Here is a 22246-nt window from a genome sequence, read left to right as displayed (position 1 = left end):
TCTTTAAACCACCTTAAGTCCTCCTTGTGGAATGAGGAAAAGTCATGAAGAAGAATATAAGCCAAAAAAAAGGAGAAACAAACCTTGGCCCTGGTCCACCTTTTATATACATCACATTTCCCATTATATGGACTCAAGTGATATCCACATCTGAGAATTAATATCCTATAGCTGCAATGCAACGTGTCATTGGGAGAGAGGAGTAGGCAAGAGAGGCAACAGGGCTTGGGGAAATAACAAAATGGTTTGGAAACACTGAGACTAGATTCTGGTCCTGCACTGCCACCGATACAAACACTGAAGACCACATAGCAGCGCTCTGTAAATATGTGTCTGATGGCCGGGTGTGGTGGCGCGCACCTGTAATTCCAGCACTTTGGGAGGCCAAGATGGGTGGATCACCTGAGGTCAGGAGTTCGAGACCAGCCTGACCAACATGGTGAAACCACATCTGTACTAAAAATACAAAAATTAGCCGGGTGTAATGGTGCGTGCCTGTAATCCCAGCTACTCGGGAGGCTGAGGCAGGAGAATTGCTTGAACCCGGGAGGTGGAGGTTGCAGTGAGCCGAGATCCTGCCACTGTATGAGATCATGCCTGGGTGACAGAGTGAGACTTCATCTCGAAAAAAAAAAAAAAAAAAGTGATGAATGAATGAATGTTGTTTGACCTTGAGTAAGTCACCTTCAGCTAAACTTTCAATGAGGGGGTAGATTAAGTAATCTTGCAAATCTATTCGTTCTAAGATCCTGAGCAAGGTTATGCTACATTGCAAAGCAAAAATCTAACCATTCAGAGTGAAACGAAGCAGAATTCTTATTTGCCCTTGGAGAGCTCCTGTTGCTTTTCATCTTGGGTGACCTCCTGAAGGTGGTGAGACGAAACCCCACTGTGACTGTGGAAGACCCGAGTTGGCCTCCAGAGGACAGGAAAACGGCTGGTGCAAGATCAAGTCAGGCTCCTTGGGAAGTACCTCAAACTATCCCCTCCACCCAGGGGCTCTCTGTTCAAAGACACTCAGAATGAAAGGACCCAGTGTGGTCTTTTGAATTGACTACACATCACACATGCCCCCTCACTTTAAATAGGACTGTTCTGTATAAGCTTCATGGAGCTACACTTGTGATGAGAGGTATTCCAACTTCTGGGCATTCCGTTTTCTCATTTAACATATCCTAAAGTTTTAGTTTTGGAAAGATCATTGCAAACCAATGATTATAGGTAAGGGCATGATTCCTTGTAACTAAAACTGGGGTTCCAAACCTTTTTTTATGTAAGGACACAAGAGTGATGGAGAAGCAGTCTGGCACCTCTGAATTCACTCTATGACAATGAAATAAAAAGAATACTAACTCTGAATAATAATGAAGAACACTTACGTAGTGCATCCTATGATGCCAAGCACTGCACTCATATTAACTCATTTAATTCCCCCCAAAACCCTTTGAGGCAGGTAATACTGTCATCACACCTATTTGACAGATAAGGAAACTGAGGCACGTCCAGGCCAATGTCTTGCCCAAATTCACTCGGTTGGTAAGTGCAAGGCCAGGACTTATATTCTGTGCCTGGCTCTTGCCATGCTGCCTCGTTTTGGTCCACAAGAATCAGGTTGACACATCGTATATACAAAGTAAAAGATACTGTCCAATGCTTTTTAAAGCTGCCATTTTCCCCTCTTTCTGTCTTTACTTGTTACCTACCTTTTCTTCACAGAAATAGTAATCAGAGAACATTGAGAAAGCTAGACAGGCTGGATATAACTCATTCCTTTCTTTCTATACCTACTTTATACCACGAGAGAGAAACTATCCAACCTACCCTTTGAGAGCTTTCCTGAAAATTAATTGCCTAAATGAAGGCTTTTCTTTGTGCTCACAGACCAACTTTTCGTAAGCAGACAGCCTCATGGCTAAGCACTGTCAAGCACATGTGTGCAAGCTGGTCTTTACGGACACAGAAAGAGGCATGACAGTTCTAAACAGACTGAGCTTCACGGAGACTTGCGGAAGAATTTTCATCCTGCTTCTTCTATGGATGCTAGTCAATGTGATTATTCACAAGCTCCATAGTGTCTCTGAGTCTCAGTTTCTCCAGAGAGAACAACCACATGGGATCTCCTGGGTGTCATACAGAGAAGCAAGAATGGCCTGATGGACACCCCTAGTACCTATGACTCTGAATGTTAGTGTGAAAGTCAAATGCAGATGAAGCCCCCAAATTCCTACTGTCATCATTCTGAAGACTTAGTATGAGACCCTCAGATTGAGTCCTAAGAAGACAAGCCAGTTATAAATCAGTCTATTAACACAGTGTTTACAGAGCGGGCCACACCAGTACTCCCGAGATGATACTAAAGATGCTAACTTATATGTAGAAAGGTTGCAGGAACTGGGAGCATTTGTAGAAAAACATTATTAGTGTCTTCACACATTTCTAGAGCAGATATGCAGGGAATTTCAGTTTTATTTGGCACAACCTGTAATAATGCAAGGATATCACAAGAACTTGAATCAATGAAAAGATAAATTTTCCAACATTAGGAGTTGTTCAAAAATAGAACGTGCTGTCTCAAGCTCACGGACATACAAGGTAAGATTATATGTTAAACAGGTTAGATAACCCTGTTTGAAGAATATTGCAAAAAGAATTCTTGCTTTGAGAGAAGAATTGGCTGAGATCACTTTTGAGGTTCCTAATATTCCCCAGCCTCCATGATTCTATAAAACCACTCACTAAAGAAAACAAGAGTCGAAATGAAAGCAATTCAACTTAAATGTCATGTGAAATAAGATTTCATGTGAAACTATTTTGTTGTCGTAGTTCTATGGTTAGGAATAACTAAGAAGACTGTGAACACACAAAACATATAGACTAGATGTAATAAAGGTGGTTCTGTGAAGACCCTAGACAATGGAAGGTAGGTCTGTGTGATGTCAGTTGCATGCAGGCACTAAAAAGCCATCCCTACCTTCCATGCAAGGTACTCTAGATACACCAAGGATCAGCAACTGCCTAACTCCGGGTTTTTTTCAGTATGAAATGCTGTTAAGTATAAAACACTAGCGTACTCTACCTTCTTATGTCTTAAAAGCATAGGCAGGAGCTTGGGCAAAAGGACTCCAGATTTCAGTAGCATTTTACACTATAAGATAGGGATGTCAGCCCAACTTCCGCACTGTGGCAGGAAACCCCTCCCATCACAGGATCCAGGTGACAAAGTGGACAAACTCAGAACTCCTATGGCACAACACATAAGTTAGAACAAGAAGCCCTTTGGGGATCCACTGGGAGGTGGGGTTCCTTATATCCATGCAGATGACACAGCTCCCTGAAACACAAGTGTGATTTACACATACATGCGATTACTGACCATTATCCAAAGCCCCTGGGCATGCTCTGTCCTGGACAACAAGCGTCTGATTTGCCAGGCTGGTTCCCAGCTGTTTCATCATTTCTGTTCAGTTATTGAAATAACAGAGCAAAAGCCCAGCTAGAAAGTGTTCAGTCTTGTGTTGATGCTAATGACATCCAGGAATAAAAAGCTGTGCTGCCTCCAACTAGCCAGCCACTGCTCACAGGACACACTGGGACACCTGTGGTTCAAGATTAAGTGAATTAAAGACCACTTCTCGGGAGTGCTGATGTGTTAACACTCCAGGCTCTGAGATTGGAGAATTATTCTTGCTCACAGTGCTTTCCTCTGGCTTGGAGCCTGGGAGTGTGGTCCAGTGGGTAGAAATGCTGCACTGGTAAAAACCCACACGATTTTCCTGTCTCCTGCTTCTGCCCACTGCACTTGCTCAGGCTGCAGTCAGCTTCAAGCCCTCACCCTGGAAAAAGATGACCCAGGGCAGCAACAACAAAGCAGGTAATGAGAAGCAAGATTCTTCCCTTCACATGTAACATTCTCCTTGAACTTACTCAGGTGTTTACTCAGTTGCCAGATACTGTTCTAAGTGGTTTGTATGTATTACATCCCATTTTGTAAGTGGTCAAACTGAGGCATAGAGAAGTCATATCTTGCTCAAAATGACAAAGGCAGTAAGTGGCAGAGCTCAGATTCAAACCCAGGCAATGTCTTACTGAACTGCCACGTTCTCACCTTTTTGGTGAAAGGGTCACTCGTAAGGTATTATTTCCCTGATGCAAGAAGCTTGTTATTCACTCAGCACAAGATCTCTGTTTCTTATGAACCTTATTTAGATATTGTTAGGAAATGAAATTTCATGCAGCCACTTGGTGGCAATGATGGGATCATAATTATACAGTGTTGGAAATGACAGCAAGAAATTCTGATAAGATAATCCATCAGAAGGCATTTTCTCCAGGGGAAGGTCCTCTAGGTTTTACTGGGAAAAGGAGGCTTCCCAAGGTGGCGGTTGACCCCACTAAACAAGACATCCACAAAAGGATGAAGAATGGGCTGCCTCCTTGTCCTGACAAGGCCAGGACTGCGGGCTAAGTCACCAGCAGATAGATAGCCCAGTAAGACATAATGAAAATGTGCTCTGGGGCCAGGCGCGGTGGCTCAAGCCTGTAATCCCAGCACTTTGGGAGGCCAAGACGGGCGGATCACGAGGTCAGGAGATCGAGACCATCCTGGCTAACACGGTGAAACCCCGTCTCTACTAAAATACAAAAAACTAGCCGGGCGAGGTGGCGGGCGCCTGTAGTCCCAGCTACTCCGGAGGCTGAGGCAGGAGAATGGTGTAAACCCAGGAGGCGGAGCTTGCAGTGAGCTGAGATCTGGCCACTGCACTCCAGCCCGGGCGACAGAGCAAGACTCCGTCTCAAAACAAAAAAAAAAAAAAAAAAAAAAGGGCCCTGGAAAACGCCTTCAAAGGGGATGAAAAAGTCAAGGTTTTACACTAAACAGGGAAGGTACATTAAGCAATTAAGGAAGACAGGGAATGGGGAAATGCTATCTATAGAGAGCACCATTAAAATGAAAAAATTAACAGCACTATACTTTGAAATCATCAGTTCCAAAATAACAATAAAATATTCACCCAAGAATATCAATCCAGTTTTTGTGTTGGGCATTGTGCCAAGTCCTCTGTATTTATGGTTTCATTTACTTCTCAACAATCCTGAAAAGTAAATTTTTTTTTACCAAATGTGCATGTAAGGAAACTGAGGTTCAGAGAGGTTAAGTAATTTGCCCAAGACCCCACAGCTAGGATTAAACCTTGGCCTTGGCCTGTAAAGATGGTGTATTTTACCTCTACATGAACCTAAAGCTGGCCATCTAAGAACTATTAGACATTTATTGCTCTTAATGATAGAACTGAATTCTTCCCAGTATTATAACAAATATTCTTCCCAAAGCATGGAAAGAAGCTTACCTATTTACATTTATTTTAATAAATCCAAAAACGTTTTACTGCAGCACATAAAGAAGTTCAAACTTTGGAAATTTGTTTGCCTGACTTTGGTCAAAGGCACCTACAACAATAGCAGGAACAACTTATATTTCTTGAGGGCTCACTGTGTGTTAGTGATGTCGGCAGGCTTTCTATGAATTAACTCATTTAATTTTCACAACAGCCCTGTGAGGTAAATGCTATTGTTATTTCTTGCTTTACAGATGAGGAAACTGTAAAACAGGAAAGTTAAAGAACTGACTCAGGTCACACGTCTAATAAGGAAGAAAGCTGGGATTTGACCCCTGGCAGTCTTAGGTTCTAGACTCCATGCTGTTAACCAAAATACAACTTCATGCTCAACAGAATTTTACCAAATGCTCTGCTGTCCCAGGACTTCCAGAGCATCAGTATGCTGTCCTGCACTGTGATTCTTAAAGAAACTTGCAGCTTCCCCACCACCTCACCACTCTTTTGTGGGTGGGGGCTGGCTAGGAGCATTTGGAAGAAGCTGCTAAGGTTCCAAAGAACAACCTTCCACACCAGGGCTTCTCTGGGTTTGGGCTTCAGCTTGCACAGCTGAGCTGCTGTGAGACTGGCTTGGTTACCCTAAGAGAAGAGTGAATGGTGACCAGACACGGTGGTTCATGCCTGTAATCCCAGCACTCTGCGAGACTGAGGCAGGCAGATCAATTGAGGCCAGGAGTTTCAGACCAGCCTGGCTAATACGGCAAAACCCCATCTCTACTAAAAACACAAAGACTAGCTGGGCGTGGTGGAGCATGCCTGTAATCCCTGCTACTCGGATGGCTGAGGCATAAGGATTCCTTGAATCTGGGAGGCGGAGGTTGCAGTGCGCTGAGATGATCGTGCCACTGCACTCCAGCCTGGGCGACAGAGTAGACTCCATCTCAAAAAATAAATTAATTAATTAAAAAAAGAGAAAAAAGGAAAAATGTGTGGTAACAGAGAATGTGAACAAAAAGCTGACAGCAAATGGATGAGCATGGTATTATGAAAAGTTCCAACACAAGCATAAGGTGGGTCTCGTTAAAAGTATTGAAGCTGAATTTGACAAGTCCTCAAAAGTGAGGTCTGTCCAGCTTTTGGCAGTCAATAAAGTTCTTTTACATCCATTTTTCTGGTTAATCCTCAGGACGACTTTGGTGGTGGGAACAAGCTTTGCTGCTGACCTCCCTGTAGAGCTCAGGAAGTGGAGGTGCAGGGAGAATAAGAACTGCCAGGGCACGCAGGTAGTAGTAGTACATGGTGGCCGTCAAAAAGTGACATATTTTCACTCCAAGTGCAGATCTACTGACTCCCTGGGCAGGTTGCTTCCCTTCCCAGAAACAGACAGGAAATGAAAGCATTTCTAGGGAGTATTACACAAAAACTATACTTTAAATATCCTCTTTGTCATTTGAAACCAAAAGATGCTACTGTCTTCCTGACCTCTGAGCAGCATTCTACAGAGCTGGCCCCTTTAACGCCATCCTTATGCTTGAATACTAAATCTTTGCTTCTATAGCATCAGACTCTCCAGGTGTTCTTTCCACTTCCCTTATCAAATTTCTCTGCTGTCTCTTCCTTGCCTGTTCTGAGTTCTTAGAGCTCAGGCCCACACTCTCTTCTCATGTGTACTTTTATTACCACAGACCAATAATTCCTATTTTTCTTATCTTTGGCCTGTCTTCTATGGCCGTCTCTACATAATCCAACAGCATGGACTGGACTACTATTACTGTTGGCTGCTCTTCCTCATCCCTGATGTCTAATCAACTTGCACATCCTGCATGGCCTACAGGCTACATTTGTCTCAAACATGTCCACTTTTCTCAATTCCCACTCTACCATCATCTGTCCAAAGCATCATACTCTCTGGCCTGGACTAACTTGTCTCCTCCACTTACTCTTGCTTCTTTCCAGCACTTACCCTGCAGCAGCCAAAGTTTAATTTGAAAAAGGCAGATCTTATTCTATTCCCTTAGTGAAGACACATCAATAGTTTCCCACTTTTCTTAGAATAAAATTCAAAGTGATCAACATGGTCTACAAAGCCCTGCATGACTGTGCCGTGGCTTCCCTGCCTGGTATCTCTCCATGCCTCACTCCCTCCTCTAGCAGGACTCCGACGGACTCCGACCAAGCCAGGTGAGCCTCCCACCCTGTGGCATGCTCTTTTAGCATGCCACTGTCCTCCACCACGGCAGTCATTGCTGTGATGATGAATGATTACTTGGCTGATTATCTGTTTTGTGACTGTTTCCCTCACAGATCTAATCGTCACAATGGGAGACTGTATTTCTAGTGTCTAGCATGGTGCTCACACAACAGAGGTGTTCACTGACTATTTGTCAAATGACCACCTACAGACCCCAGGAAAAGGTTTTCATTCAACCTCACGCTTAAAAACAACAACAATTGAGTCCAACATCCTTGAAAGCCTCAGTCACGATAAAAAGTTAGAGGCTTAGAGAGGGTTTACATTTTTAGGCTGCCAGGTTCTTACTTTGTACATTAATGCTCCACGATTACTGGCCATTAAGATACAGGTGATACCTCTTCAAAAAAAAAAAAAAAAAAAAATTCATGGGATGGAGCTAAAGTGTATATTCTTTGGCCAGATAGAACTGGTTATTTTTATAACTGGACAATGTTAGGATGGTCTTGAAGGGCACTACACGAGAATGTTGGTGTCCTGAAAAGTCTCGAAAGAATAAAACATACTACCAGGGAGCAGGTGCTTCTGAGGTCTATTTGATTCATTCCTGTGACTTAAAGGCATGCTCCCCAAAATGAAGGTATAGAATGCACTCAGCATTTTGAAACATATATAAATCACTAATATCATTTCAACACTCTTGAGTAGAATCAAACATCACCACAGACTTGCTCAAGATTACCAAAGTAGAAGCCTTGACCCCTGAAGGTTCCCATTCTTGGATCCTAACTCCATGATACAAAATAAAACAAGTTGTATTTTGTTTATGCCAAGTAATAGAAATTTTTATTGAGCTGAGTAAAACTAGAAGAGGTCCTCCTTGTACTTTTTCTCACCATTGATGGACTCATTCACTTTAGCTGGGTTTCATCAAGTTCCTGGAGCTTTGTTATAGGTTGTACTTCAACACTGGTCAAAAGCTGAGTCTTCTCTCCACCATTTAATTGGCCTGAAGCCACATCCTTTTCATAAAGCTGATCAACGACCACATTCAGTGTATATTCAAAGTCCTTCTAAGAATATACAGACACTGATTTCGAGAGCTTAGCTAAATCCACATGGTTGCTTATAAATAGTAAAGGATGTGCAGGGCTTCCTTAGGAAACCTCTGGTGGGAGGTGACATTTGAGATCACCAAATACAAAAGCTATAACATACATAGTCATGTGTAACCAAAGGAGTAGCTAAGTGGGAATACTTCTCCTACAAAAGGAAAAATGACTCACAATGAAGCTAAATTCTCAAGCTGAACTATGGGCTTTAACAGTTTCTATGTGACAATGTAGTCCAAGTTCCTACTCAGGACACCAGAAACACAAGTGATCACCAAAGGCCAGGGAAGCAGACATAGAAGGGGACATGGCAGGAGCAGGACACGACAGAAGAGTTCCTGGTGGGAGAGAATGTCATGACCTAGGGGTTCAGAATTTACAGCTGTCTGAGTACTTAGTATTCCTTGTTCTTCTCCACTGTGCTATAGACTAAGATAAAGGATCAAAAGAGAAAGCTGGTATATCTATCAATGCTCTGTGGCCAGAAGCATTCCTGCTTCTGGTGCAGAGCCAAGGCTCATGCCCATTGGTACACAGAGCAAAAGGCTTGTGTTCTCATGCATGCTGGCGGACGTCTTCTGTGAAGCCAGGATTGACAGGGTGTGTCACATGCCTCAGTGAGCTGAACTCTGACTTGCTCCATGGTAGCGGCTCGATCAAATGCCACAAGAGAAGAGACACAAAGGAGGCCTTGGCAATAGCTCTGACTGGGAGCATGAGACAGAATCCAGGTCAAAGGTGAGCATCTGTTGGGCACAGATTCTGTGCCCTTGTGCAGAAGAACTTAAATGTTCAGGGTAAAAGTCCATAGACATAGAGACCAGATGAAGGATGTGGAAAAGCATACCAACTCTGACTTATCAGTGGAGAGACAGAACATATGCGGTGACTTGGTGCTTAGGCTCTGCAGGCCAATCCCCTGGATCTGAAACCTGGTTTTCTTCTCAACCTTTAACAAGTTATTAACCTCTCTAAGACTCAGCTACATTATCTTTAGACTGGAGATTATTGTGAAGATTAAATGAGACAATTCACTAAACACAGTACCTTGCAACATCGGACCAATTACATCCCTCCCTGAACCTCAGTTTCTTCTTTGTTAAATGGGGATTATATGAGTTTTGCATGAGAGATAATCGATATAGGAGAAGAGATAAGTATAGTAGATGAGATAGTGGCTATAAGCAAAGCATTCGGTCTCGTACTTGACACACTAAAATCACTCAATAATTGTAACCATTGAGTATTACTGTTGCTGGTCTGAAACTGATTGAGGGACATAATGAGGTTGATGGGATTTACTGCAAACTGGAACTGAGGCCCTCACTGATTTAAACCAGGGAGGCTGGACCTTGATGTACCATTTAAAAAGCAATCTGCTCCTGGTGACTGCAATTCACCACCCTCTAAGTCTTCAGTGGCCACCTGACAAAGCAAGTGAATTGCTGCAAGCCCGTTAATGAGAAGCAACCTGGTGTTTGGGGAACCTGTAAAATTACTACCCCATTACCGTGCAGTGCGTGCGCCCTTCATCTGCTGCCCAGCTTCCCCAATAGATATGCTCTCTCGGTTTCCTAATTGTCTAGAGGCTTTGATTTATCTGGCAGAGGAAGGAGGCCTGAGAGATCTGGGCAAAGTTCTGGGAAGGAGGCTTTCACAAATGTCTGTAAGACCACAAGGTGAGAGTCTGGCCCAGGACAAGGCATGCAGCCAACTGTGGCTAGCAGTATGGCTTCCCACACAGATAAGCAGTGTCTGCTGCTGAAGGCAGGTCTTGCCCACAGGCTGGAGGACAGGCCCTGGGTACTAAGGGATGTCTGGGAAAGGATCTGTGAAACATTCTTCCTAGCATTCAGAGCATCAATAGGCAGATCCTACTCCTCCATACTTGAAATTCCACGTATCTGCTTATTTGCTGTGATCTAGTTAATACCTATATTTCACCTCTCAACTACTGACTCATTCATTCATATATTAATTTACTCATTCCACAAATATTTATGAGGCACCTACTACATGCTAGAGATACATCAGGGAATAAGAGAGAGAAAATCCCCTTGTCCTGATGGAGCTTAAATTCCAGTAAGGACATTCAGGCATGTAAAAGTACATGTAGAGTATATTTGAAGGTGCTAAGAGCTGTGTAAAAGTAATAAGGCAGGGCAGGGAAACAGGACATGCTGGAGGGAGGGGCTGTGACTTTAAGTAAAGCTTAGAAGGTGCTGAGAAGGTGATATATGGCGAGACAGGACGGGGTGATGACCTTCACCTGCTTTTCTGAAAAGACCACACCACTGCAAAAAGCAGGGAAAGCCTTTTGTTTGTAAGCGCATTCAGGACTTATCTGCCCTTGCAGTCAAGCTCTTTGTGCCTCCAAGCTCTGTGTGCTCACGGGTGGGGTGTGGGCCCCCAGGGAACACCTGGGGAGTGACCACAACTGAGAGGCTTGGGGTCAGAGGGGCCCAAGAAGGTCCTCACCTCCTCCAGCCGCCGCCTCTGCTCCTTCTGCTCCTCAATGCGCTTCTGACGCTCGGCCAGCAGCTGCCGCTTGTGCTCCTCATTCTCCCGCTGCTGCTGCTCCAGCTGCTGCCTTCGTAGGGCCTCAGAACGCTCCTTGTTGGCCAGCTGCAGCCTCAGAAAGTCCCTCCGCAGCGTCGACTCCCCTGGCAGATTCAGGATGGAGCTGTGGGCAAGAGAGAGTGATCAGGATCCCACGTGGGGCAGAGGCCATGGCTACCAAGAGGCCTCGGAGGAGGAAAGCAGGACAAATGATTCACCCACACACAGGGAAAGAAGAGCACAGGCTCCTAGATCCTCCGCTAATTCAATCATTCACCCCAAAGAAACAGCATCAGGATAAGAGACCTGCCTCCCTTTCAGTACGACTGTGGGAGACAAATGCTGCTTCCATCCACAGAGGGATGTCACATTCTCAGAGTTGTCACCTTCTCCAGGACTGTCCACACCACTTCCTCGCCCTTGGGACGTGGCAAAGATTTGTTTTTAAAGACTTTAGCCAGTGTGCAAGCCATGAGCCCCAGACTAGATTATTTTCAACAAAAATGGACAATGGCGGGCAAAAAGGGAACCTATTCTACTTAGACAAGCACAGATTGGCCTCACCCATACGACTCCCTCACGCCAAACCCCATGAGGCAGAGGCCAGGCTGCTCCTGTGAAGTTGTGATGAGCCAGTGATGGAAAACCCTTGAGTCAAGGTCGACACAGAGCCAGGATCTGCGCCCAAGCTTGCTGAGTCCAAATCAGGGTTTGCCTGACTGTACCACATTTAAAGGGCTTCGTTTGGCTGGGCCACAGCGGGTGAGGCTAGGACTTCAACCTAGCTCATTGGTTCCTAGATTCTGTTTAGGCAACAGTTTTCTCTTCTGTAAAATGGTAGTTGTACATGAATGTGTGTGCATGTGACAGAGATCGAGAGGATATAAATAAGCTCTACCTACTTCGCTGGTGATCCTGGGCTGCCCTACTCGCAGGTGAACAACTAGAAGTTACAGACCCCTTGATTTTGCACAGCAGCCTAAGAGGGAGCTGAGAAATGACTTCTGTTTATTCCAACCTAGCCCTTTTAATCTTTCTGGAAGCTTCCATTTGAAATAAATCTATTAAACACATATTTATGGAGCACCTATTATGTGGCAGTCACTGTAGTAGGCTCTAAGAATATGGCAGTTGCTAGATAAATTCCCTCTTTAAACTTACCTTCTTATGGGACACACATACAGACAAATAACTTCAGGTATTAACAGGCTCTATAGAAGACCAAAATTGTAATTGTTTAAGAGTGACAGTGGCGGGGAGCTGAGGTAAGCTTTGAGGCCCTACTTTAGACAGGTGGTCAGGAAGACCTCTCTGGGAAGGAAGCAGTTGATGAAGAAGGAAGAATATTCCAGGCACAGGGAAAAGCAGGTTTAGAGGCCTGAGGGGAAAACAGGTGTGCACCCTATTTTTGAGCAACTGAACACCAGCCCGGCTTCCCAAAGCAGAGTGAATGAGAGGGAGAAGGGTACGAGAGGAGGTCAGAGAGCTAGGTGCGGGCCGCGACAGCCGTGCAGGCGCGGGAAGGTTTTACATAGAAGAGCAACATGAGCAGATGGGTTTGGCTGCTGAATGGATGACCTCCGCGAGGAGTACAAGGGCAAGCACAGCAAGTCGGACTGCTGCTGCGGAGTGGTTCTGGGGTGGGGACACTACTCAGGACGAGAGCAGAGGGGATGGAGGAAGGAAGGAGCATTTGAGGACAGAAGTCACGAAGCCTGTGGACAGATCTGACGTGGAGTAAGGGATGACTTGCAGGTTCTGTCTCGGTGGCTGGGTGACAGTGGTGACAAGAACAGGAATGAGGAATGCTGGGGGAGGAGCAGGTTTGGTGGCAGTTGACAAGAGGCCTAAGGATCAATTGTGGAGAGTGGTTAGTGTGCTGTGTGAGATACTGCCACGAAAAGACAGAAAAAGGCTTTGTTTGTGATGTTCCATAGACAAGGCTTGGTGTCTGCTAACAAGCCTTCTCTAAAACTTAGAACCTTTGTGTCAAACTCTGAAACCCCAAATGATGGCGTTTATCTACACAGGCCACTTGCCCTGTGCAAAGGGGAGGGGGCTTGGGAACCCAGCCTCCCATGCACACGAGGATGCTCCATTAATATTAATTGATGTTGAATCAATGTCAGGAGATCTGAGCTGTGTGAGTGACTCAATCATTAACTCTGTGTGACCTGGTTGCAACCCTTAAGCGGTCACCTCATTTCTAAAATGAGATAACCATTGTCGTTTTCTATTCCTCAGGATTTCATGACGATTAATTGGACGTGTCCATAAAAACAGGACTTGGAACATCATCTTCAGCATGATATAATGACATGTTATAATTATAGAAGTGTTAAGGTGAGGCTGGGTGGCTCACTGAGTGACTCCTAATATGCAGTTCAGCAAGTGTGAGAAAGACAGGGTTTCTCAGTTCTACAGGAAGTGGTCAGAAGGCTGACACAGTCCTCTGGATAAGCTTTTGAACACTGGTGTACAACTTCTCTGAAAGCAGGGCATTTGGTCCTCTGCCTTTCAGGAATGTTCATTTTCTATGTCACTACTTGGCAATCATCTTCTTTATGCAGCGAATCCGGGGGCGGCCAACATGCTATGTATCAGATGGTAGGAAAGAATTATTCGGTCTTTGACCTTGAGGAATCCGTGGCAGGTGAAGTGAGAAAAACTGGATGGCTCTGAAAGCTCAGTTCCATCTTCTTATAGAAGCTTAGCAAGAATACAGCTCAGTAGGTCTGAGTTAGCATAACAAAAGAACACAAAGTATCTGGCTCATTCTAGCAGTGGTGGCTAAGCTGGCCCCTTTTCTGGTCAGAAACCTCTCCCTCAGTGATACAGGAACTGATCCTTCAGGAGCATTAGTGTCCACTCCTTGGAGGGTTCGAGGAGAGAGGCCATACCTAGGTGAGTCTTCTGCTTGTGCAATTCCCCCCAAGTCTTACTTCACAGGTATAGTGCATGGCACCATGGGATGTGGGCTTGCCCTCCTTGACTTACCAAGCTGAATTCGCTCACCAAAGATAAATCCTGGCAGTGCAAGCACACTAACCTGAATTACTTATAAACACAGACTAGAAGAAAGTCAGAATCAAAGTCAAGTGGAATTCAAAATGTAGGAATGACAATAAAACAGAACTGGAGTCTGGGGTCCAACAGGTGACAACAGGAATGGCCCAAAAGTATTTGTTTAGAGTTCATCTCTACATATAATTTGATTTTCTGAAAATCACTTTCTCCTGGATTAGGCTGCAGTGAAAATACCAAGGCATGTGACAAGGACAGTAGCTGCCTGAATGGGTTTCTCAAAGGTATGAAGTAACAAACTGACACAAACTAACACAAGTCCGAAAATACCACTTAACGTCTCCAGAAAGTTGCAGTTTTAGTCCCGCATTGCCCAGATAATTGCTTTCCACCCATTCTACATGTTACATATGTAAGAAAACAAACTCTTAGGATAGAGACCATAAATCTTGGGGGACAAAATAAAGAATATGCTGATTTCCACATTTTTGTAATGGTCTGCCTAGGGAAATTTTCCCAAATTAATGAGTATGTTCATGGGCAATAAATTAAATAAGACCACCCTGGTGGATTCTTAAAAACGAACCAATAAATCAAAAGGAAAGTGAATTTCACACAAGCACAATTCAGAATGTGAACATTAGAAGACTTGGTTTTTGCTCTCATACCTGGGCTCTCCTGAGTCATTCTCCTCCTCTTCTTCCTCACTTCCGCTGTACTCATACTCTGTCTCATCTGAAGAAAGATCCCAGCATGTTAGTGCACAAAAAAAGATGCTATGGCTCAGTAAAGCCCAACCCTGTCTCTTATATATAAATAAATTGACACCTAAAGAGTCATAGTTAACACAGCGCTGGAACAGTCTCCAGGCTGTGATTTAATGGTTTCCATCAGTATATGAAATTAACCACATTCAGGACTGTCTTGGCTGACTCTAGTTATCTGTCCCCAGTGCCTAATGTTCACATGAGAAGAGAACGAATTAAAAAATAATCCCTTTTAATTTATTAATTTAATTTCAATTTAAAATAATTTGTGTTAATTTGCACTATAAACCATATCAAACCCACTGGCCCTTTGTAACTTATTGATGGTATTAAACATTTTAAAAGTAGGATTTTATTAAGACTTACATGGATTCACAAACTGTCTTTAGATTGTTTTGATAAGTGTAACAAAGAAACTTTTGACAATAGGTACTATTAAAAATATATAGTGGCTGGGTATGGTGGTTCACACCTGTAATCCCAGCACTTTGGGAGGCCAAGGCGGGCGGATCATGAGGTCAGGAGATCGAGACCATTCAGGCTAACACAGTGAAACCCCATCTCTACTACAAATAAAAAAAAAAAATTTGCCAGGCATGGTGGCAGGCACCAGTAGTCCCAGCTACTTGGGAGGCTGAGGCAGGAGAATGGCGTGAACCTGGGAGGTGGAGCTTGCAGTGAGCCGAGATCGCACCACTGCACTCAAGCCTGGGCGACAGAGTGAGACTCCGTCTCAAAAAAAAAAAGAAAAAAATTACATATATATGTGTGTATATACATATGTGTATATATGTGTGTATATATATGTATATATGTGTATGTGTACATATATATGTATATATAGTTAAAATGTGTTTTGATTGGTCCACTAGGGACAGTCATTTAATTCAGCAAAATGGGAAGCAGTTTACATGTGAGAATGAATAAGATTGAGGCTTTGCTTTGGAAGAGATCAAATCTAATGTGCGAAATGAGTAAATATTAGAGCCTCCATGATTGTGAAGAAAGGGAAGGAATATTTAGTGGGTATCTCCCACGCCAGTCACTACTGCTAGATATTTTACTCTGTTCTCTCATTTATTTTGCATAATAAACCTCCAAATTAGTGTCTGTTTTTCAAGTGAGAATACTGAAATTACAAGAGGTTAAGTAATATAACCAATGTTATCTCATTAATAAAAGGTCAATCTAGGATTTGGATTTAGAATTCAATCCAGAACGTTTCCAACTTAAGAAACAGTGTTCTTTCCAACATATGCTAAATAGCAGTACATAAAAAAAGCAATGAGATATCAGAGAAAGGAGCAGCTAGTGCCACTGGTCATAATGGATGAAGAGACTTGAAGTCTTTGAAGAAAAAATGAATTGGGCTTTGAAGGTCAGTGGCCCTCCAGGCATAGCAGCTGGCAGTTGTGGGAAAAGGAAATTCTAAGCATCATATCCACATGAGTAAGGCTGGCAGTATTACAGTGCATAATATGTTCAGGAAACAATGAGCTGTGAGTAGTTAGGTGCCTGGGTGTGAGAAAACCTTATGGAGGGAGAAAGGCTGGCATGGATGAAAAGGGTCACTGATTCTTATAAATGCCATGCTGAGAACTTTCCTATTGGCAATGAGGAACCCTTGGAGGAGCTTTTAAGCAAGGGAAGGTGTCACATTACTCCTATCTCTTCATAGCTGTAGGTTAATAAATACAACCTTGAAGACATTTGCACATCCCTAAAAAGAACTGAAACTGCAATTTAGTTATGTTACCACCAGGAGGCAGTAGTCACACAGTGAGAATGCTCAGATTTGATAAACATGCCTTGCTTTTCACACTATTTAGCCATTAAAGAGATAATGAAAGAAAGCCAAAAGTTTGATGAGTTCAAGTGTATTTTTTTTCTTTTTTTTTTTATTATGACTTTAAGTTCTAGGGTACATGTGCATAATGTGCAGGTTTTGTTAACATATGTCCATACTTATGCCATGATTCCGGTGTGCGCACCCATCAACTCGTCAGCACCGCATCAATTCATCCATTTATATGCATGGCTACTAACTCGCGCCAGTGCAATCCCTCCCTCCCTCCCCCCTTCCCCGATGATAGGCCCCCAGTCGGTGTGATGTTCCCCTTGCCCGAGTCCAAGTGGACTCATTGTTCAGTTCCCACCTATGAGTGACAACATGCCGGTGGTTTGTTTTCCTTGCTTGTGATGTTTGCTAAGAATGATGGTTTCCAAGCTGCATCCATTGTCCTACAAAGGACCGCAAACTCATCCTTTTTTATGGCTGCAATAGTTGCTCCAATGCGTGTAATAGTGGGATGCCACAATTTTCTAATCCAGTCTGTCACAGAGGACATTTGGGTTGATTCCCAAGTCTTTTGCTATGTGAATAGGCCGCAATAAACATACGTGCTGCATGTTCTTTGTACGTAGACTAATTATAGATTCTCTTTGGTTATACCCAGTAGTGGGATGGCTGGGTCATATGGTACATCTAGTCGTAGATACCTTAGAATTGCCATACTGTTTTCCATAATGTGAACCTAGTTTTACAATCCCCCCCACCAACAGTGTAAAAGTTTCTATTTCTCCACACTCCTCTCCAACAACTGTTTCCTGACTTCTAATAATGATTGCCTATTCTAGACTGGTGTGAGATGGTATCTCAATTGGTGTTTTTGATTTGCATGAGTTTCAAGTGAATTTTTTAATGATCACAAACTCTGCTCATACACTTGAGGTATGGTATGAAGCTTTCAGGTACTTATTTTTAAAATATTAGTTCACCAAAAAGTATAAAGAACCTGCATAAAGCATTTTAATACTCCCATACGAAAATGAAATATTCTTAAACTTTTTCAACAATGAATAAACCAGATTCAAAGTAAAAGTAAAAATGCAGAAATTTTATCTAATAAAGGAAATTACAGCAAGGAAAAGAAGCACACAATTATTCCTATTACTTCTACTCTCTGGGGTAAAACATTCATTTGTCAGGCTCCTCCATTTAATATGTAATACTTCACCAAAATTTGGTTTTGACTGCTTTTATATTACTGGGTTAAACTGGCATGGGTCAACATATGTTAGGGAAAAAATATCAGGTTTAAAAAATCACAAAGCAATGCAAAATAGAATTGCTTTGATTGATTCTACCAAAAGTTGGTCATACAACAACTAAGAAAGTAAAAGTAATATTAGAGCAAACTAAGTCATTTAACTAAACTGAGCAAATGGAATTAGATCTCATTTGATCAAACACCCTGCCTTGGGGAGCAGACATAAAGGAGACTAGAACTATGATTCTGGTGGCCCTAAGCCTAAACAGGCTTAGATTCCTTAAATGACCATATAACTCTTGAATATACCTATTCCCAAGAATCTTACTTTTCCACTCTGCAGAGAACAAACACATTAAAAATGATCTATCTTCATGGCATGGTGAGTTCTGAGTCACATTCCAGAGTTTGTGCCCTGCAAAATGTGGAAACAACCTGAGGCACAGACTTCACCCACTCTTATTTATGCCCCAGAGGGAGATGGGTCATGAGCTCTCACAAAGTACTCTCAGTAAGTGATGAAAAAGTATGGGTCAATAAGTAATTGCCTAAATAAGAATAACTGATATTTACTGAGTGCATCTGTGTCCTGGACATTATGTCAAGCATTTTAAATGCATTATTGAGTTTAATCTCTGCAACAATTCGAGGCAATAGATATTATTAGTATACTCTCAATCTTACTTTAAAGATGAGAAAACTGGAGTGATGTTCACATAACTGATAAGGGGCAGAGTTAGAATTTGAACCCAGAATATGAATCTGAAAACAGAGTCTGAGCACTTAAACTATGCTATATATTCACAATATAATAAAATGTCCTTTTGAGAGAAGTTGGCATTTAATGGTTGCATGTCTGACACACTGCTCTAAAATATGCCCTTAAAAATCCTGACTTCATGGAGTAGCCCCATGGACAAGGAGCAGTTGCAGTCCTGGACCTTTTGAGTTTGACCTATATATATATTTCTCTTCATGCCTAGTTCCTCCAGCTTGGACTGGAGGAACTTAGGGTCTAACTGACTTCTTATTAACTGCAGAGGAGCCACCTTTTTGGCCTAGCTTCACAACCTCCCACTCCTGAGTCTAAGCTGATCATACACTCCTTCAAGTACCTCTAGCTGCATAAGAATTCTTCCCTGGGGCTGGGTTTGGTGGCCATGCCTATAATACCAGCCCTTTGGGAGGCTGAGACAGGAGGATTTCTTGAGTTCAGCAGTAAAAGACCAGCCTGGGCAACATAGTGAGACCTTGTCTCTACTAAAAATTTAAAAAAATATAAAATTAGCCAGGCATGGTGGTGTGCACCTGTAGTCCCAGCTACTTGAGAGGCTAAGATGGGAGGATCACTTGAGCCCAGGAGATAGAGGCTGCAGTGAGCTATGATCACTCCACTGCACTCCAGCCTGAGCAACAGAGACAGCCTGTCTCAAAAAATAAAAAATAAAAAATAAAAAAAGTGCTGGGCGGGTGGCTCATGCCTATAATCCCAGCACTTTGAGAGGCTGAGATGGAGGATCCCTTGAGCCCAGGAGTTTGACACCAGCCTGAGCAGCAAAGTGAGACCTCGTCCCCCCGCGCCCCTTCCCCCAAAAAAAGGAAAGAAAGAAGAATTCTTCCTAGAACCTTTACTGAGATTCTCTCCTCCTGCCTTAGCCCTCTGCTGATCTTACCTCTCCAATCCAGTCTGACTTTCATACTGTCACCGCCCCCACTACTAGTCCCCAGCTTGTGTTATGGGTATTAACTGCAGAGGCAAAGAAGAAAAGAAATGCAAATAAAAGAAAGACAGCCTCTGTCCTGTGCTGTGGGCTACCCTCCCTTACTGCCTCTGAACTGAAGAGGGGAGAGAAATGGAGAGGAGGGAAGCAAGAACAAGCACATCACCATGTGCCTCCCCTCCCATCCTCGGTCTCTAGTCTTCCTCTCTACTCTCCACTCACCACACTGTTAATGCTCAGCTTTCTAGCCTCACACTGCCTTTCACTGTCATCCTCCCAGCAGCAACCCCCTCCTGTTCTCTACCCAGAAAGCCCTCACTGCTGTCCTCTCCATTTCTCCCTTCCCATGCTCTAACTTTCCCTACCTCAACTAGCCATTAAACCTGCTCCAGACCATGCAAGTTTTTACATTGGTCATGGTACAGTCAATATGCTAGTCAATCTCCAAGAACGAATTTGTCTTCCTTTAGAAAGGTACTGTTTCCTCAAAGATAAACCCTATACCAGAGAGGCACAGGGTAGGGGAGTGCTGGTGAGAGATACCATAGTGATGATTATGGCAGCAAGCCCACAATGTAGTAGAAATTAATGGTGAACTTTAGCCATGACTCATGACTCATGAGTTGTTAATTGGAAAGCAAAGTTCAAAAGTGATTCTGAAATTACTGGTTACAAAATTTGCCTAATCAAAGTTCACTTAACCATATAAGAATCTTGCTCATTTCTACAAATGAACCCCTCTTACCGATCCAACCTCAGTTTCAATTTTCTTTGGCTTGCATTTTCTCATTTGGCAGCTCACCTCAATGTTCCCTAATATATAGTACGAGTATACCATTTCTATGCTAGTTAAAAATGTAAGCTTCCATTCAAAAAGGTAGGGCACAGCCCGAGACCCCAAGTTTGGATTCATGTTCTTTCAATGATGTAGTGAAGAGACAGTGACATATAAGAGCTAGAGTCACAAAGATGTGTTTTTGCATATATAAAATAAAGAACAGTGTTAAATGACCCTCAGCTCAAAATCTGATGTTCCATTCAGCAAGCCTGGCAACCTAATGATCTTTTATATGACTGCAACTATAAAAAAAATTATTTCTGACTTCTAAATAATGGAATTACAAATGAGCCTCAGAGCACATAAACTTAAGTGTTGAAGAATCAGTATAGAAAAATGCCAACTAGATGAATTTTTTTCTTTAGGTTATCTGTCTTCTGTAGACTTTTAGTCTGCTAAACATGAATATTAATTTGAATTAAGAAAATCACTTGTCATATTAAAGTACTTCATAGTATCACTCAACATGACTTTGTTCAGTATCTGGCAGAGGTAATGTTTCTTGCAGTTCTATTTCTTTTTCATGAAAGACTCTACTTCAGTAGTCTCCCAGCACTGGTGCCCAGAGGCTGTGGTCTCAGAGACAGCCCCTCACACAAAAGAATAATGCAGGCCCATTTGAAATCCCCATAGTCACCTCCAAATACACGAAGAGCCCATGATTCACTCCATCTTTTGTTTTGCTGCTGAAATACAAACGTGCATCTAACCTTTTTCTCCTCGCTTCTTCTTTGTCCTATCAATATGATCCTTGAGTTGAATGCGGACCTGTCGCTCATTAGGTTGGTCTCGTATAAATGGATGCTTCATCAATTGTTCTGTTGCTGGTCGCTGGCTGTGATTCTTTACCAAGCAGCTCTCAATAAATGACTGGAATTTTTTTGACCTGCCAAACAAAAGAAATGAATCCACAGATAAAACGGCGATTCAAAGAAAAGCAAATGTGTAATTTCTGAAATGCTGGGACTTTTTTTTTTTTTAAGGTCCAATTGGCCGGCATAGGGATCATCCACTAATCGCAAAACAGATGTAGCACTATATTAGGCATAATGGGTTCAAAGGCATCATCATCATCAATGTACAATTAAGGTAGCAGAAGGTAGTTATACACATGAAAGCATTTTTGCATAATTTATATATAACATTACACAGCAGACCAAAAGGAAGCAGGGAAGAAAAAGACCCCTATGGGAATCACATCTAGAAGGGCTATTGGAATAAGGAAACCATAGCTGGGCCTTAAAGAATTAGGAGAAAATCACTCTGGGGAAAGGATAGTTCAGATATGTAGGAAATCAGTGAAAAACTCCGGCTAGGATGAGAATAATATATGTTGGGGGACACTGAGATGAGTCCTTAGAAATAATACCACACATCTACAGCCATCTGATCTTTGACAAACCTGACAAAAACAAGAAATGGGGAAAGGATTCTCTATTCAATAAATGGTGCTGGGAAAATTGGCTAGCCATAAGTAGAAAGCTGAAACTGGATCCTTTCCTTACTCCTTATACGAAAATTAATTCAAGATGGATTAGAGACTTAAATGTTAGACCTAAAACCATAAAAACCCTAGAAGAAAACCTAGGGAATGCCATTCAGGACATAGGCATGGGCAAGGACTTCATGTCTAAAACACCAAAAGCAA

The 22246-nt window shown here is 42.8% G+C and overlaps 1 protein-coding gene across 5 annotated transcripts in view; it reads right to left on the bottom strand.

Moving 5' to 3' along the window:
- TNIK (TRAF2 and NCK interacting kinase) overlaps positions 1 to 22246 on the bottom strand; it is a 413250-nt gene that overhangs the window by 86963 nt on the left and 304041 nt on the right. For all 5 annotated transcript variants that reach the window (XM_017851566.1, XM_017851567.1, XM_017851569.1 and 2 more), the window contains 3 exons: positions 21309 to 21484; positions 14891 to 14957; positions 11118 to 11322 (listed from right to left, as the gene is read on the bottom strand). In XM_017851566.1, coding sequence (XP_017707055.1) covers positions 11118 to 11322; positions 14891 to 14957; positions 21309 to 21484 — 448 coding nt within the window. The remainder of the gene's footprint in view (positions 1 to 11117; positions 11323 to 14890; positions 14958 to 21308; positions 21485 to 22246) is intronic.

Source organism: Rhinopithecus bieti, unplaced genomic scaffold (genome assembly GCF_001698545.2).
Source record: "Rhinopithecus bieti isolate Rb0 unplaced genomic scaffold, ASM169854v2 scaffold_33903, whole genome shotgun sequence".
Classification (NCBI taxonomy): domain Eukaryota; kingdom Metazoa; phylum Chordata; class Mammalia; order Primates; family Cercopithecidae; genus Rhinopithecus; species Rhinopithecus bieti.
This window is presented reverse-complemented; position numbering and strand designations above follow the sequence as displayed.